The sequence below is a fragment of the Heterodontus francisci genome, chromosome 41 (assembly GCF_036365525.1).
Source record: "Heterodontus francisci isolate sHetFra1 chromosome 41, sHetFra1.hap1, whole genome shotgun sequence".
Lineage (NCBI taxonomy): Eukaryota > Metazoa > Chordata > Chondrichthyes > Heterodontiformes > Heterodontidae > Heterodontus > Heterodontus francisci.
The window spans coordinates 17,833,991-17,849,383 of NC_090411.1; the positions used below are offsets into that span (position 1 = coordinate 17,833,991).

Here is a 15,393-nt window from a genome sequence, read left to right on the forward strand (position 1 = left end):
CATCCACAGACAGAAAACACTGGCGACACTGTAGTACTTCAAGTCTGCACTGGTACTTACACAGAATTATACAGCGGAGAAATGGATCTTTTGGCCTAAAAGGTCTTTGCTGGTATTTATGCTTCACAGAAACCTCCAGCAACCCGACTTCATTGAACTCAATTGAGGTCAATCGAAAATGTCAAAACAGACTGTTACATTTTATGTTAGGCAACGGTATTAAGGGTATTATGGAACCAAGATGGGTAGATAGAGTTAAGATACAGATCAGCTGTGACTAATTGAATGGCAGAACAAGCTTGAGGGGCTGAATGGCCTCCTCCTGTTCCTGTAACATAACCTTCTGTTCCTTTGTCTGTCATGTACTTACTGGTTGCTCCTGAATTCGCTATTAGATTTATTCGTGTCTAGTTTCCCTTGTTGGCCATTAAACCCACAACCTAGAACAAGAGCCACAAGTGCTGACTTGCGGATGACGTTATAAATGCAGCAGTGATCAAGTTCAGCAGGAGTGCTAGAAATGCAAGGGCAGATCGGAGGCAATCCCTTCAATGATTATTCAGTGGTGTTAAACCAGCTGCTCCCACTGTCAGGCTCCTGACGTTTCCACAACCAGCGTCTTGCGTTAATGACTGGGCCTCCGCTGAGGGGGTAGCTCTTTCATGCTGCCACTCTTGTGACTCCTTCCCAGTGCGACCCTCGCACCCTCCCTGTGGGAAGTATCCGAGCTTGTGCGCCGCGCTCACCCGCCCTGGCACAGCTGAGAAATGGAATGCAGAGCGGAATGAGATCCTGGCTGGAAATAAGCCTCGGGATTCAGACATTCGCAAACTCTTCAAGATTTTCTCAGTCAGCTTGTTAGATCCCTGCTGTGACTCAATCCCAGGTTTCGGTCATTCTATACATAAATCACTCGAGCCCCTCGATTAAATTCCAATCTTTACCTCACTCTCTGGTATCTGTTATTCTATATATAATCAAGTTGAATTAAATTTCAGTGTAACTCACTCACAGGTATGTTATTTTATAAACCAGTTGAATCCCTTGGTTAGATTCCAGCTAGTAACTCACTCTGGTTATCTGTTATTCAATATATAAACCCCCCACCGAACCTCTCGATTAGATTCCAGTCCGTAACACACTCCTGGATATGAGCTATTTTAAGTATAAAGCAGTTGAATCCCAGGATTAGACTCCAACAGTTACATCTATACTGTGGAATCTCATTAATCTGACCAAAAGTCAGAGAAATTACAGAATAAATGCCCATTGCTGGTGCCAGCTCTTCACTTGGAGCTGCCCAATCTCTCTTTATTCTGCCTGGTCACTGTATTCAAATGATTAGTTTATGAACTCTATTGGGTCAGCTAACAAGTGGAGGCAGGGCAGGATTTACGGTAGGACTGGCAGCAAACCGTCTATTAACTCAACAAACACAGTTTATTTCAAAAGACTTTCTACAAATTACAGCAAACTGAACTCATGGCCAAAATTCTTTTTTTTATTCATGGGATGTGGGCATCGCTGGCCAGGCCAGCATTTTATTGCCCATCCCTAATTGCCTTTGAGAAGGTGGTGGTGAGCTTCCATCTTGCTCCAGTGCAGTCCCTATGGTGTTGGTACACCCACAGTGCCGTTAGGGAGGGAGTTCCAGGATTTTGACCCCGTGACAGTGAAGGAACGGCGAAAAAGTTCCAAGTCAGGATGGTGTGTGACTTGGAGGGGAACTTGCAGGAGGTGGTGTTCCCATGCATCTGCTGCCCTTGTCCTTCTAGGTGGTAGGGGTCGCTGGTTTGCAAGGTGCTGTCGAAGGAGCCTTGGTGCATTGCTGCAGTGCATCTTGTATATGGTATACACTGCTGTCACTGTGCGCCGGTGGTGGAGGGAGTGAATGTTGAAGGTGGTGGATGGGGTAATGCTATCCTGGATGGTGTTGAGCTTCTTGAGTGTTGTTGGAGCCACACTCATCCAGGCAAATGGAGAGTATTCCATCACACTCCTGACTTGTGCCTTGTAGATGGTGGCCAGGCTTTGGGGAAGGTAGGAGCAGCTGTGGTCATTTAGCCCTTGAACCTGCTCGGCCATTCAATAAGATCGTGATTGGTCTGCAATCTAACTCCATATACCTGCCTTTTCTCAATATCCCTTAATACAGTTGGATAAGAAAAATCTATCAACGAACAAAGAACAGTACAGCACAGGAACAGGCCATTCGGCCCTCCAAGCCTGCGCTGATCTTGATGCCTGCCTAAACTAAAACCTTCTGCACTTCCGGGGCCCATATCCCTCTATTTTCTTCCTATTCATATATTTGTCAAGATGTCTCTTAAACGTCGCTATCGTATCTGCTTCCACCACCTCCCCTGGCAGCAAGTTCCAGGCACTCACCACCCTCTGTGTAAAAAAACTTACCTCGCACATCCCCTCTAAACTTTGCCCCTCGCACCTTAAACCTATGCCCCTAGTAACTGACTCTTCCACCCTGGGAAAAAGCTTCTGACTATCCACTCTGTCCATGCCGCTCATAACTTTGTAAACCTCTATCATGTCACCCCTCCACCTCCATCGTTCCAGTGAAAACAATCCAAGTTTTTCCAACCTCTCCTCGTAGCTAATGCCCTCCAGACCAGGTAACATCCTGGTAAACTATCAATCTAAGAATTAAAATTTACAATTGATTTAGCATCAGTTGCTACTTGTGGAAAGAAAGACTGGCATTTATATAGCGCCTGTTACAACCATTCGAGTTCCCAAAGCGCTTTACAGCCAATTAAGTACTTTTTGAAGTGTAGTCACTGTTGTAATGTAGAAAACACAGCTGCCAGTTTGCGCACAGCAAGATCCCACAAACAGCAGTGTGTTAATGACCAGATAATGTTTTTTTATTAAGTGGTATTGATTGAAGGATAAATATTGACCAGGACTGGGGAGAACTCCCCTGCTCTTCTTCGAAATATTGCCATGGGATCTTTAACGTCCACCTGAGAGGGCAGACTGGGCACTGGTTTAACGTCTTACCCAAAAGACAGAAACTACCACAGTCCTGCACTCATGTCCTAAAGTAGGACTTGAACCCACGACCTTAATTTAGCAGCAAGAATGCTACCAGCTGAGCCATAGCTGACACACACATGAGAGGTCCCACCTTCCCAATTTCACTCCTGAAAGGTCTGGCTCTAATTCTTAGACTACGCCCCCAGGTCCTAGATACCCCAAACAGTGGAAATGATTTCTCTCTATCCGCCCTGTCTGTTCCCCTTAATAGCTTGAAAACTTTGATCCAAAAAGCCCTAAACCTCCTAAATTCCAATGAATACAACCCTAGTTTGTGTTATCTCACCTCCTAATTTAATCCTTGGAGCCAGGTATCATTCTGGTAAATCTACACTGCACACCCTCAAGTCCAATATATCCTTCCTAAGATGTGGTGCCCAGAATTTCTCGCTGTAACTCCAGGTGTGATCGAACCAGGGCTTTGTATAGCTGAAGTATGACTTCTACCCCACTGTATTCTGGTCCTCCAGATATAAAGGCCAGCATTCCATTAGCCTTTTTGATTATTTTCTGTACCGATTCATTTCCTTGTGTGGCGCGAATGTTACTTGCTACTTATCAGCCCAAGCCTGGATGTTGTCCAGGTCTTGCTGCATGCGGGCATGTAGCTTCAGTGTTTGAGGAGTCACCATTGGTGCTGAACACTGTGCAATCATCAGCGAACGTCCCCACTTCTGATCTTATGATGGAGGGAAGGTCATTGATGAAGCACCTGGTTAGGCCTAGTGTCCTGGGGCTGAGATGATTGACCTCTAACAACCACAACCATCTTCCTTAACAAGTCCTTTCTTCTCTCCAGTAACAGTTTAAAATCAATGTTCATGACAAAATTACTGTGCCTCATTCTCGGCAGGTGGGGGCCTAGCATGACAGGGCCAATAACCTTTGCTGTCTCCAGTGGGCTCATCAATTTCTTGATGTTACGTGACGTGGACTGAATTGATAGTCCTCCATTCTGAAGACAGGCCATCGTCCTGAAACGCTAACTCTGTTTCTCTCTCCACAGATACGACCAAACCTGCAGAGTATTTCCAGCATTTTCTGTTTTGATCTAAGTATTCATTGTATTACTGTATAAATCTCAACTAAATTCCAGCCTTACACCCGAGTATCTGTTATTTTGTATATAAACCACCCGAACCCTTTTATTAAAGTCTAAACTGTATCTCACTTTCGGTATCAGTTCTTCTCTATATAAACCACCCTGAACCCCTTGATTAGGTTCCGGTCAATAACTCATTTCTGGGCATCCTGTACAATGCAGTTCTAATATTTATTTTAATTCTTTCCTGAGATGTGGGCATCACTGGCCAGGCCAGCATTTGTTCCCCATCCCTATTTGCCCTTCAACTGAGTGGCTTTGCTAGGCCGTTTCAGAGGGCAGTTAAGAGTCAACCACATGGCTGCGGGTCTGGAGTCACATGTAGGCCAGACCAGGTAAGGATGGCAGATTTCCTTCCCTTAGTGACCAGATCAGTTTTTATGACAATTGGTGATCGTTTCATGGTACTGTTACTAGTTTTCAATTCCAGATTTTTATCAATTAATTGAATTTAAATTCCACCAGCTGCCAGGGTGGGATTTGAACCCATGGCCCCAGGGCATTAGCCTAGGTCACTGGCTTACTAGCTCAGTGACATTACCACTGCGCCACCATCGTATGTTAAGGGAATGGCTCCATGCTGGGTCTTTGTGGCTGTGAACTCAGGCAGCTCTGTGCATGTCCTCAGGTATTGCTGCGGATCAAGGAGAATGAAGTGCAGAACCTCAGGAAGGAGACAATGTGCCTGCGAGACGAGCTTCAGTCCGTGCAATGGGTGAGTGCAGCTCACACTGAGCTAGTTACATCCTTTCTGACCACTTTGCGGAGAGGACTCGGGACTGCACCAATGGCTTGCTTCTGCGGTTTTCCAGCATCCATAACGAGAAAGATTTTGTTAATGAATTAATTTTTCCAGGATAAGAAGTATGCGATGGACAGGTACAATGAAATTTACATGGAGTTAAGTGTCATGAAGGTCAGGACGGAGCGTGAACTGAACCAAGTTAAGGAGCAGTTGAAGCTGGCAATGGCCGCACTGAAAGAGAAAGAGTCTTTGCAAAACAGCATTGCAAAGTGAAGGTGGGTTGTACTCCCTCGTGATTACAATGGTAAGCAATGCCACCGATGCTCTGTCTGGCAAGGCCACGATTTTAAAATTCTACTCCTTGTTTGCCAATGTCCTCGCCCCTCACTGTCTCTGTAACCTCCTCCAGCCTCACAATCCTCCACGATCTCTGCACTGCTCCAATTCTGGCCTCGTGAGCATCCCAGACTTTCACTGCACCACTGGTGGCCATGCTTCCAGCTGCCTAGGCCTTCAGCTATGGAATTCCCTCTCTAAACCTCTCCGTCTCTGTACCTCTCTCTCTTTAAGACACTGCTAAAAAACCTCTTTGACCAAGCTTTTGGTCACCTGTCCTAGCATATCCTTATGTGGCTCGATGTCAAATTTTGTTTGATAATCACTCCTGTAAAGCACCTTGGGATGTTTTACGACGTTAAAGTTACTATATAAATGCAGGTTGTTGTTGTGCCCACAGTTGGCAATGCAATTAACAATGAGAGTCAAAAGTGAAATGAGAGTGATGCCTGTTAATAGATTCATTGTTGTGACTCAGTTAAATGTGATCAGAAGCCAAAGCTGTTTAGCCGAATGCGAAGTCACCATCTGCCCTATCTCTTTGTGGCAGGCCATTCAGCCCCTCTAGCCTGTTCTGCTATTCAGTTAGATTGTGGCTAATCAGTACCTTAACTCCATCTATCTGCCCTGGATCTGTAACACTTAATACCCTTGCCTTACTTTTGAGAACATGGCAATTGTGAGAGACACAGAGAATTAGAGAGTTACGGGGAACGTGTGCGAGAGACACAGAGAATTAGAGAGTTACGGGGAACGTGTGTGAGAGATACAGAGAATTAGAGAGTTACGGGGAACGTGTGTGAGAGATACAGAGAATTAGAGAGTTACGGGGAATGTGTGTGAGAGATACAGAGAATTAGAGAGTTACGGGGAATGTGTGTGAGAGACACCGAGAATTAGAGAGTTACGGGGAATGTGTGTGAGAGACACAGAGAATTAGAGAGTTATGGGGAACGTGTGTGAGAGATACAGAGAATTAGAGAGTTACGGGGAACGTGTGTGAGAGACACAGAGAATTAGAGAGTTACGGGGAGCGTGTGTGAGAGATACAGAGAATTAGAGAGTTACGGGGAACGTGTCTGAGAGACACAGAGAATTAGAGAGTTACGGGGAATGTGTGTGAGAGATACAGAGAATTAGAGAGTTACGGGGAACGTGTCTGAGAGACACAGAGAATTAGAGAGTTACGGGGAACGTGTGTGAGAGATACAGAATTAGAGAGTTACGGGGAACGTGTGTGAGAGACACAGAGAATTAGAGAGTTACGGGGAACGTGTGTGAGAGACACAGAGAATTAGAGAGTTACGGGGAATGTGTGCGAGAGACACAGAGAATTATGGGGAATGTGTGTGAGAGACACAGAATTAGAGAGTTACGGGGAACGTGTCTGAGAGACACAGAGAATTAGAGAGTTACGGGGAATGTGTGCGAGAGACAGAGAATTATGGGGAATGTGTGTGCGAGACACAGAATTAGAGAGTTACGGGGAACGTGTGTGAGAGACACAGAGAATTAGAGAGTTACGGGGAACGTGTGTGAGAGACACAGAGAATTAGAGAGTTACGGGGAATGTGTGCGAGAGACACAGAGAATTAGAGAGTTACGGGGAACGTGTGTGAGAGACACAGAGAATTAGAGAGTTACGGGGAATGTGTGTGAAAGATACAGAGAATTAGAGAGTTACGGGGAACGTGTCTGAGAGACACAGAGAATTAGAGAGTTACGGGGAATGTGTGTGAGAGATACAGAATTAGAGAGTTACGGGGAACGTGTCTGAGAGACACAGAGAATTAGAGAGTTACGGGGAATGTGTGCGAGAGACACAGAGAATTAGAGAGTTACGGGGAATGTGTGTGAGAGACACAGAATTAGAGAGTTACGGGGAACGTGTGTGAGAGACACAGAGAATTAGAGAGTTATGGGGAATGTGTGTGAGAGACACAGAATTAGAGAGTTACGGGGAACGTGTGTGAGAGACACAGAGAATTAGAGAGTTATGGGGAATGTGTGCGAGAGACACAGAGAATTAGAGAGTTATGGGGAATGTGTGTGAGAGATACAGAGAATTAGAGAGTTACGGGGAACGTGTCTGAGAGACACAGAGAATTAGAGAGTTACGGGGAATGTGTGCGAGAGACACAGAGAATTATGGGGAATGTGTGTGAGAGACACAGAATTAGAGAGTTACGGGGAACGTGTGTGAGAGACAGAGAATTAGAGAGTTACGGGGAACGTGTGTGAGAGATACAGAGAATTAGAGAGTTACGGGGAACGTGTGTGAGAGACACAGAGAATTAGAGAGTTACGGGGAATGTGTGCGAGAGACACAGAGAATTATGGGGAATGTGTGTGAGAGACACAGAATTAGAGAGTTACGGGGAACGTGTGCGAGAGACACAGAGAATTATGGGGAATGTGTGTGAGAGACACAGAGAATTAGAGAGTTACGGGGAATGTGTGTGAGAGATACAGAGAATTAGAGAGTTACGGGGAATGTGTGTGAGAGACAGGTGAAACGTCTTAGTATGCAACCCCCTCTAGTGTCAAATCTTCCACTTAAAAGGAAGATTGGGGTGTGAATTTGCATAACTTTTCCGACAGACTCGCATCGAGAATCTGGTGCAAGTCCACTGCAACAGCCTCGAATTGGAAATAAAACAGAAAATACTGTAAATATTCAGCAGGTCTGGCACCATCTGTGCCGAGAGAAGCAGAGTTAACGCTTCAGGTCAGTGACCTTTCACCGGGACTGAGAAAAATTAGAAATGTAATAGGTTTTAAACAAGTGAAAGGGGAGGGAGGGTGGGAAGAAAAACAAAAGGGAAAGTCTGTGACAGGGCGGAGGACAGGAGGAATTAAATGACAAAAGGTTTCAGGGTGCAAAGCCAAAGGGAGTGGTAAAGAAACAAAAAAAGATGTGAATGACAAGATAGCAGCTGCCTGAACATAAAGTAAAAGACACAAGAGAGAAAAAAACCAAATCAGCAAAAAGGAACAAAAAAAATGGGACAGGGGTTATGATTTAAAATTCTTGAACTCAATATTGAATCCAGAAGGCTGTAAAGAGCCCAGTTGAACGATGAGGTACTGCACCTCAAGCTGGTGTTGATCTTCATTGGAACACTGCAGCAGGACAAGGACAGAGAGGTCAGAATGGGAGCAAGGTAGAGAATTGAAATGACAAGCGACAGGAAACTCAGGGTCATGCTTGGGGACTGAACGGAGGTCACCAAGTCTGCATTTGGTCTTCCTAGTTGAGAGGAGAACACATTGTGAGCAGCGAATACAGGGTACTAAATTGAAAGAAGTACAAGTAAATCGCTGCTCCACCTGGAAGGAGTGTTTGGGACCTTTGATGGTGAGGAGAGAGGAGGTAAAAGGGCAGGTATTGCATCTCCTGTGCTTGCATGGAAAGGTGCTGTAGGAAAGGGAGAGCGTGTTGGGGGTGACTGAGGAGTGGACCAGGGTGTCACGGAGGGAACTGTCCTTTCAGAATGATGAAAGGGGAGGGAAGGGGAAGATGTATTTGGTGGTGGAGGTGGTGGAAATGATGGAGGATGATCCGTTGGTGGGGTGGAAGGTGAAGACAAGGGGAACCCGATCATGGTTCTGGGAGGGAGGGGTAGGGGTGGGAGCAGAAATGCGTGAAATAGATCGGACACGGTCAAGGCCCCCCGCATCGTGGGGAATCCTTGAATGATGAAAAAGGAAGACATGGGAAGCGCTAGTATGAAAGGTTGCATCGCTCAAACAGATGTGATGGAGACAAAGAAACTAAGAGAATGGAATTGAGTCCTTGCAGGAAGTGAGGTGTGAGAAAGTGTAGTCAAGGTAACTGTGGAAGTCGGTGGGCTTATAGTGAGTATTGGTTGAAAGCCTGTCCCTAGAAATGGAGACAGAGAAGTCGAGGAAGGGAAGGGAAGTGTCAGAGATGGACCATGTGAAGGTGAGAGGAGGGTGGAAATTGAAAGCCAAGTCAAAGAAATTTTCCAGTTCAGGGCGAGAGCAGGAAGCGGCACCGATACAGTCACCGACACCGATGTACCAGAGAAAGAGGTGAAAGAGGGGACCTGATTAGGACTGGAATAAAGAATGTTCTATATGTAGCACAAAAAGGTAGGCATGGCTCGGACACACGCGGCAACGCCTTTTCTTTAGAGGAAGTGATTGGAGTTGAAGGAGAAGTTGTTCAATGTGAGAACAAGTTCAGCCAGGCGGAGGAGGGTGGTGGTGGATGGTGTCTGGTTGGGCCGCCATTCAGGGAAGAAGCGGAGAGCCCTCAAACCATCCTGGTGGGGGATGGAGGTGTAGAGAGATTGGACGTCCACAGTGAAGAGGAGGCGGTTAGGGCCAGGAAACCGGAAACTGTTGAAGTGACAGAGGGCATCGAAAGAGTCACGGATGTAGGTGAGAAGAGACTGGACAAGGGGAGAAAAAATAGACTCGGGATAGGAAGAAATCAGTTCAGTGGGGCAGGAACAGGCTGAAAGGATAGGTCGAATTTGACCAGGATTTGGATAGCGCCTAGTCCACTGATATGTACCAGCCCAATGTCAGCTTAACTGGGGCCCACCTGGGGGGAGTTGGGAGCAGGTTCAGACTGGAGACCTGGATCTTCATAGATCAAGGCGCAAAACAGTTGTCCTTGTCACCATAATGCCCACTCGGCCGTCCAGCTACCATAGCAACTCCACTGTCTTCAATACAGGGGACCCGCAACGCTCCCCAGATAGCTGGGTGCCCACTTGTGGAGGCTCCTCTCCGATCCTGCAAACTGCAACTGGATCTGGTGGCAGAGCTCCGTAGTAGAAGTGGAGCTCCGTGAAAACGTGCCCCTGGTGGAGCTCCGTGGCAGGCGAGACCCTGATGGAGCTCCATGGCAGGCGAGTCCCTGATGGAGCTCTGTGGCAGGTGCACTGCTGGTGTAGCTGCTAGAATCTGGCCCAGTTAGATTTTCTCAGCCATGCTGTTTGAGGCCAGAGTGGAAGAATTAGTGAGGGATGAAGGGCCCTGTGGAGTCTTGGCCAAGCAGCAAGGACCCCTGAACTGTTTAGAAGCTGCCAGTCGGGGCCTGCCATCATGATTTTAGCCTGAGGTTACAGCAGAGTACTTATAAAAAAAATGTTTTTGGTAATAGTGCCGGTTTATCCAACTGGCGTCTGGTAGGCCCCTTTGCCAAAGTCCAAAACTAAACTGGGAGTAGCTCCTTTCCAGTGTCTTGAGCTTTTCATTTGCGGATGAAAGATTGCTGAGTGCCTCGATTACTAAAAGTGTTCAGGAGACGTAAAAGGGAAAAAGATTTTCCTACATTTCTTTTTCTGAGGTGTTTTCGTAAGTTCTCCCTGCCCCCCTCTCCCAGCCCCCACCCCCACCTCCCACATACCCTCCTCCCACACACCCTCCTTCATTCTTCAGGCCTGTCACCTAAAAGCTTTGCCACCTCATGCTGGGACCCTGTGAGAATGCCGAGACAGCTTGTACCCTTTTCGAAAACGGCTGTAGTAACATTTCAAAGTCAGGAAGTGTAAATGTAAATAGGAACAGGCTAGGCCATTCAGCCCCTCGGGCCTGTTCCGCCATTCAATGAGATCATGGCTGACCTGCATCCTAACTCCATCCACCTGCCTTAACTCCATATCCCTTTCTACCTTTGTCCAGCGAAAATCAAAACTCAGATTTAACATTATTAATTGAGCCCCGGCATCTGCTGCTTTTTGTGGGGGAGAGTTTCACACTGCATGTGAGGAAGTGTTTCCTAATTTCTCCCCTGAATGGCCTGGCTCTGATTTTAAGGTTTCCTCCACTTGTCCTGGACTCCCCCGACCAGCAGGAGAACATTTCTCTTGACCTACCCGATCAATTCCTTTCAAAATCCTAAAAAGCTTCAATCAAACCATCCTTTAAACTTCTGCATTTCAGGGCAGAGCAGCCTAGTTTATGTAATTGCTCATAATTTAACCCTTGGAGCTTTGGGGCATAAGTAAGTCTGAGGGTGTGCAGGCTCTTCAGGCCTTGGGAGCCATGTTTAGGCTATGACCAATAGTTTGGCCAACCCCTGAAGTAAATGAGCAAAGAGTACTTGATGCTGCCACTGAGTTTAAATGGGAAGATGTACCCCAGCAGTGTTACATTGCTGAGCTCGGAGAGAGAAAGAATGGAGAATTTGGTAAAGGAAAGTCACTCATCCGTCTTTTATTTCCTCCTGTCTTGCCTCACAGACACCTCTCCTGGCACCGCCACAGGGCAAGAGAAGTTACATCCAATGTTCAAGCCTTCAGTAACAATCCAAGGTGGTGGAATTCCCTGTGAATGAGGACATGCGAGGAAGACTTGCTCCGTGCCTTTTTCCTTCATTTTTTTTTGATATTTTCTCCCAATGTGGATCACTGCTGTGAAATTAAAACTGAATATATATATATATAAATGTATACACACAGGTTATCAATTTTAATACCTTGCTGCCTTCAAATGCCACCCCCCCCCCCCACCCCCATCTCCCATCAGAGCACCTCGGCCTAGACGTTGCCATAGTAACGAAGTGCTGCTGCTGGGCTTTAACCTTCTGATGCATGCGAGTTGCTGACTGTATTCTACAGCAATAGCTACTTGTAGTAAGGCCGGTCCCCGCCCCCCCCCCCCCAACAACTCCAGCTGGACGTATCCCTGGAGCTTTCATCGCCTCCTCCTGTCAGCTGCCCCGCCCTTGCACTCTCCCATTGGTCAACCCGGCACCTCTATCCGGCCAATTGGGAAAGCGAGCAGTCTTTTCATTACCCGATTGGATGACTCTTGACTGTCAGTCAAACATCCTTTTCTTTTCCTGACTCCCAACACTTTTATAAATAATACACAAAAGTGTTGAAACAACTTTTTTGTAAAAAAAAACTACTGCCCCAGTGATCTTTCTCCCGAGACTTGCCTGTGGCGAGTGTCATGGAGATTAATCTTCCAATTCCTGGAGACTAGGCAACCCTCACTGGGGATCAGCTCGATCTAACAGGACATTCAGCAGTCCCTTCACCCACTTTCTGTAAACATTGTGTTTAAGAAGAAGCGAAACATTTTTAAAAGTTTTTTTGCAGAAGTTTATTATTACTGTTGAACGTTATATAAACACTCGTTGGAGGCAACATGTTGCAAGGCTGTGACACAACGGAGGGGTTTTTGATAATTGCTTATGTGTTTTTTTTATGTATTTGCCTCATCACGGTATGTCGCAGCCTAGAAGCTCCCTCAAACCCAGCAGTTAGGCTGCGCACAGGAACAGGAGAAGGCCATTCAGCCCCTCGACCCTGTTCCGCCATTCAGTTTGATCATGGCAGATCAGTAGCTTAACTCCATCTGCCTGCCTTGGTTTCACAACCCTTAATAGCCCTACCCAACAGGAAATGTTAGCGAGGTCACCTAGCAGTGTGCAGTGTCAGCCATGGTGGTTTCAGAAGATGGCTGTTGCTAGTCACATGACAGGAAGGACAGTGAGAAATCTCTTTTAGCTTTGCTCTCCTGGTTGTTCCCTTCAGTCCTTTTCAGAGAGCGTTGTCTCTGACCAGGCTGAGCTCCACAGGCACCCTCTATCTCCTGCTACCTTATCCAAGTGACCAGATTTAATGTGTGGGCTGGTTAATTGCCATGGGGGTCATTGCAGCCAAACTCAATCCTTTCCTCCCTGATGACCACACCCAGGCATTTCCCGCTGTTGAATCTCCTCCGACTGCTGAAAGTCTCCAATAGATACTAACAGAATACCAGGAGGTTATAGGTGCTATGGAGGATCTTCTTTTAGAAATATCTTTAGCCTTGTAAGTAGAGGATGGCAGCAGGGGAAGACTTCATAATCCATGTGTCACAAGGTCGCAAGGAGACAAGAGATGGGCCTATTGAGTTATTTATTTGTAAGCCGGATGTCTAACATGTGCAGACTCCCAGCACTATGATTAAGTGTCTCCTAGCCAAAGCTGCAGCAAAATCCATGCGTCATGTCTGCTACTTAATATGGAGTGCACACAGTCTCCTTGTATGGATGCACCCCCTTTAACACAGGTTCGGAGAGCATAGCTGCATTTAGGCCCAAGGCAAGGCTAAGGAATCTTCAACTGTGGAGGTTAAATCAGCTAAAACCGCACAATGGGTCACGTTAGCACTGCTTGTCCAGCTATGACCCTCCTTCACACATTGGCTTACCTGGGGAGAATCATGGCCTCCTGTGATAGGTCTCCCCCTCAACCATTAATGCATCAGACAGTCGGGTCCATCAACAGCAGTGCCCTGGCTCATTGTCAGTCTTCCTGGCTCCTCTCCTCCACATCTGACACAACTCAACAACATTGCTGGGAAGCAAAACCGATCCCTCCGCTGCCTCTGATTTATCATTCTGTTTGACCGTCATCCAATCCTGGATGAGCAGAAATTTCCCACCAGTTGAACATTGGGAAGACCAAAGACAATGTCTTTTGTCCCGGCCAAAAACTCCATTCCCCAACCACTTACTCCGTCCACCTCCCTGACCGCTGGCTGAGGTGAAACCAAACAGTTCACGACCTTGTTGTGCTATTTGACCCTGAAGTGTGAGCTGCTGACGTCAATCAGCAAGAGCCTCTACTTCCATCTCCAAAATATCCCATGTCTCCACCCCACCTCAGCTCGTCTGCTGCTGTAACCTTCATACGTGCCTTTGTTCCATCCAGACTTGACGATTCCATTGTTCTCCTGGCCGTTCTTCCATCTTGCAACCTCCATAAACTTGAGCTCATCCAAAACCCTGCTGCCTGTGCCCTAATTCACACCAAGTCCTGTCCACCCATCGTCCCTCTGCTCCCTGATGTGCATTGGCTCCCGGTCTGACAGGGCCTCGATTTTATCATTCTCATCCATGTTTTCTAGTGACTCCATGGCCTCGCACCCTCTATCTCTGTAACCTCCTCCAGCTCCACAACCCTCCCAGGTATCTGCACTCCTCCAATTCTGACGTCTTGCACATCCCCAATATTAATCGCTGCATAATTGGTGACCAGGCTTTAGCTGCCTAGGCCCCAAGCTTTGGAATTCCTTCCCTAAACCTCTCCACCACTCTACCAATGTTACCTTTAAGCCCAGCAACCCAGAACTTCCTGTGCAGAAGTCGGTCACTTTAAGTAACTGTGCGTGCGTGACCACGCAAAAAAATTTTTAAGGGCCTGCACACTTAAATGAATAGGCCATGCACTATGAAATACAGTCAGAGGGAACGTTGCTCTCTAAGTCTCACTCCTCCTTTAAGACGCTCCTTAAAACCAACCTCTTTGACCAAACTTTTCATCACCTGCCCTGATACCTCCTTACGTATCTCGGTGTCAAATTTGGTTTGATAACATCCCCGTGAAGTGCCTTGAAACGTTTCACTACGTTAAAAACGTGATATAAATACGAGTTGTTTTGGCGATTCTTTGAGCAGCTGCTGCCTGAGTGGCCTGGGGCTGACTCCTTCGTCCCGCTCTCCCTGAGCGGAAGGGCCCAGTCTCCATTCTCTGCCATGCCATGGTGGAGTGGCAGTGTTGGAGCGAGAGAATCTCACACAAATGTGCCACCATGTGTCATGGGTCACAGAACCTCCACAGAGCAACCTGCCTCTTTCATTTATCAATGTGCTTCAGCTAAGTCAGTATTTTCGACACCAGTTGAATGCCTACAGCGTAGGACAATAACCCTGTTGTTCCCTGCTGTGCACCCTATTCATACCACAAATTGACTCCTAAATCAGCAAAAATGCTTTACAAATTTACAGTAATGTGGGTCGAAGTGTGAAGCATTGCAGGCAGCTGTTATGTCTTGAGGAAGCTACTGTGTGATTATGAAGTTATTGCAATATTCTAAAGAGTTTTTTGATTGTAGAATAGAATATAAAATAAATTTGTTAAATACGAGTGAAAACTCCAGCGCGTTGAGCAGTTAGTGAGTCAGTAACGTCCGACTGTGAAACAGAACCAGAAGCAATGCTTGTGTATTTCAGAGGAGTCAAAGCCCGCTCTTTGCCAGGAATGCTTTCTCACTGCCAGTTCTCCAGGCTCTTTAGCGAAGAGGAGCTGGTGGCACAGTCACAATCCAGGTTACTGAGAACATCCGAGCAGGAGTCAGCCATACGATCCCTCCACTCATCTCCACCATTCAATACAATCATTTC

General features: G+C 46.7%; 1 protein-coding gene across 5 annotated transcripts in view; it reads left to right on the plus strand.

The window, feature by feature from the left end:
- The window catches only part of triobpb (TRIO and F-actin binding protein b), a 154,608-nt gene extending 139,465 nt beyond the window's left edge, over positions 1-15,143 (plus strand). For 4 of the 5 annotated variants that reach the window (XM_068019394.1, XM_068019396.1, XM_068019397.1 and 1 more), the window contains 3 exons: positions 4,785-4,871; positions 5,013-5,176; positions 11,456-15,143. In XM_068019394.1, the coding sequence (XP_067875495.1) occupies positions 4,785-4,871; positions 5,013-5,174 (249 nt within the window). In that variant the 3' untranslated portion in view covers positions 5,175-5,176; positions 11,456-15,143. Of the gene's footprint in view, positions 1-4,784; positions 4,872-5,012; positions 5,206-11,455 lie in introns of all 5 variants that reach the window. The other variant, XM_068019395.1, reaches the window with a different exon arrangement.
- The last annotated feature ends 250 nt before the right edge of the window (positions 15,144-15,393 follow it).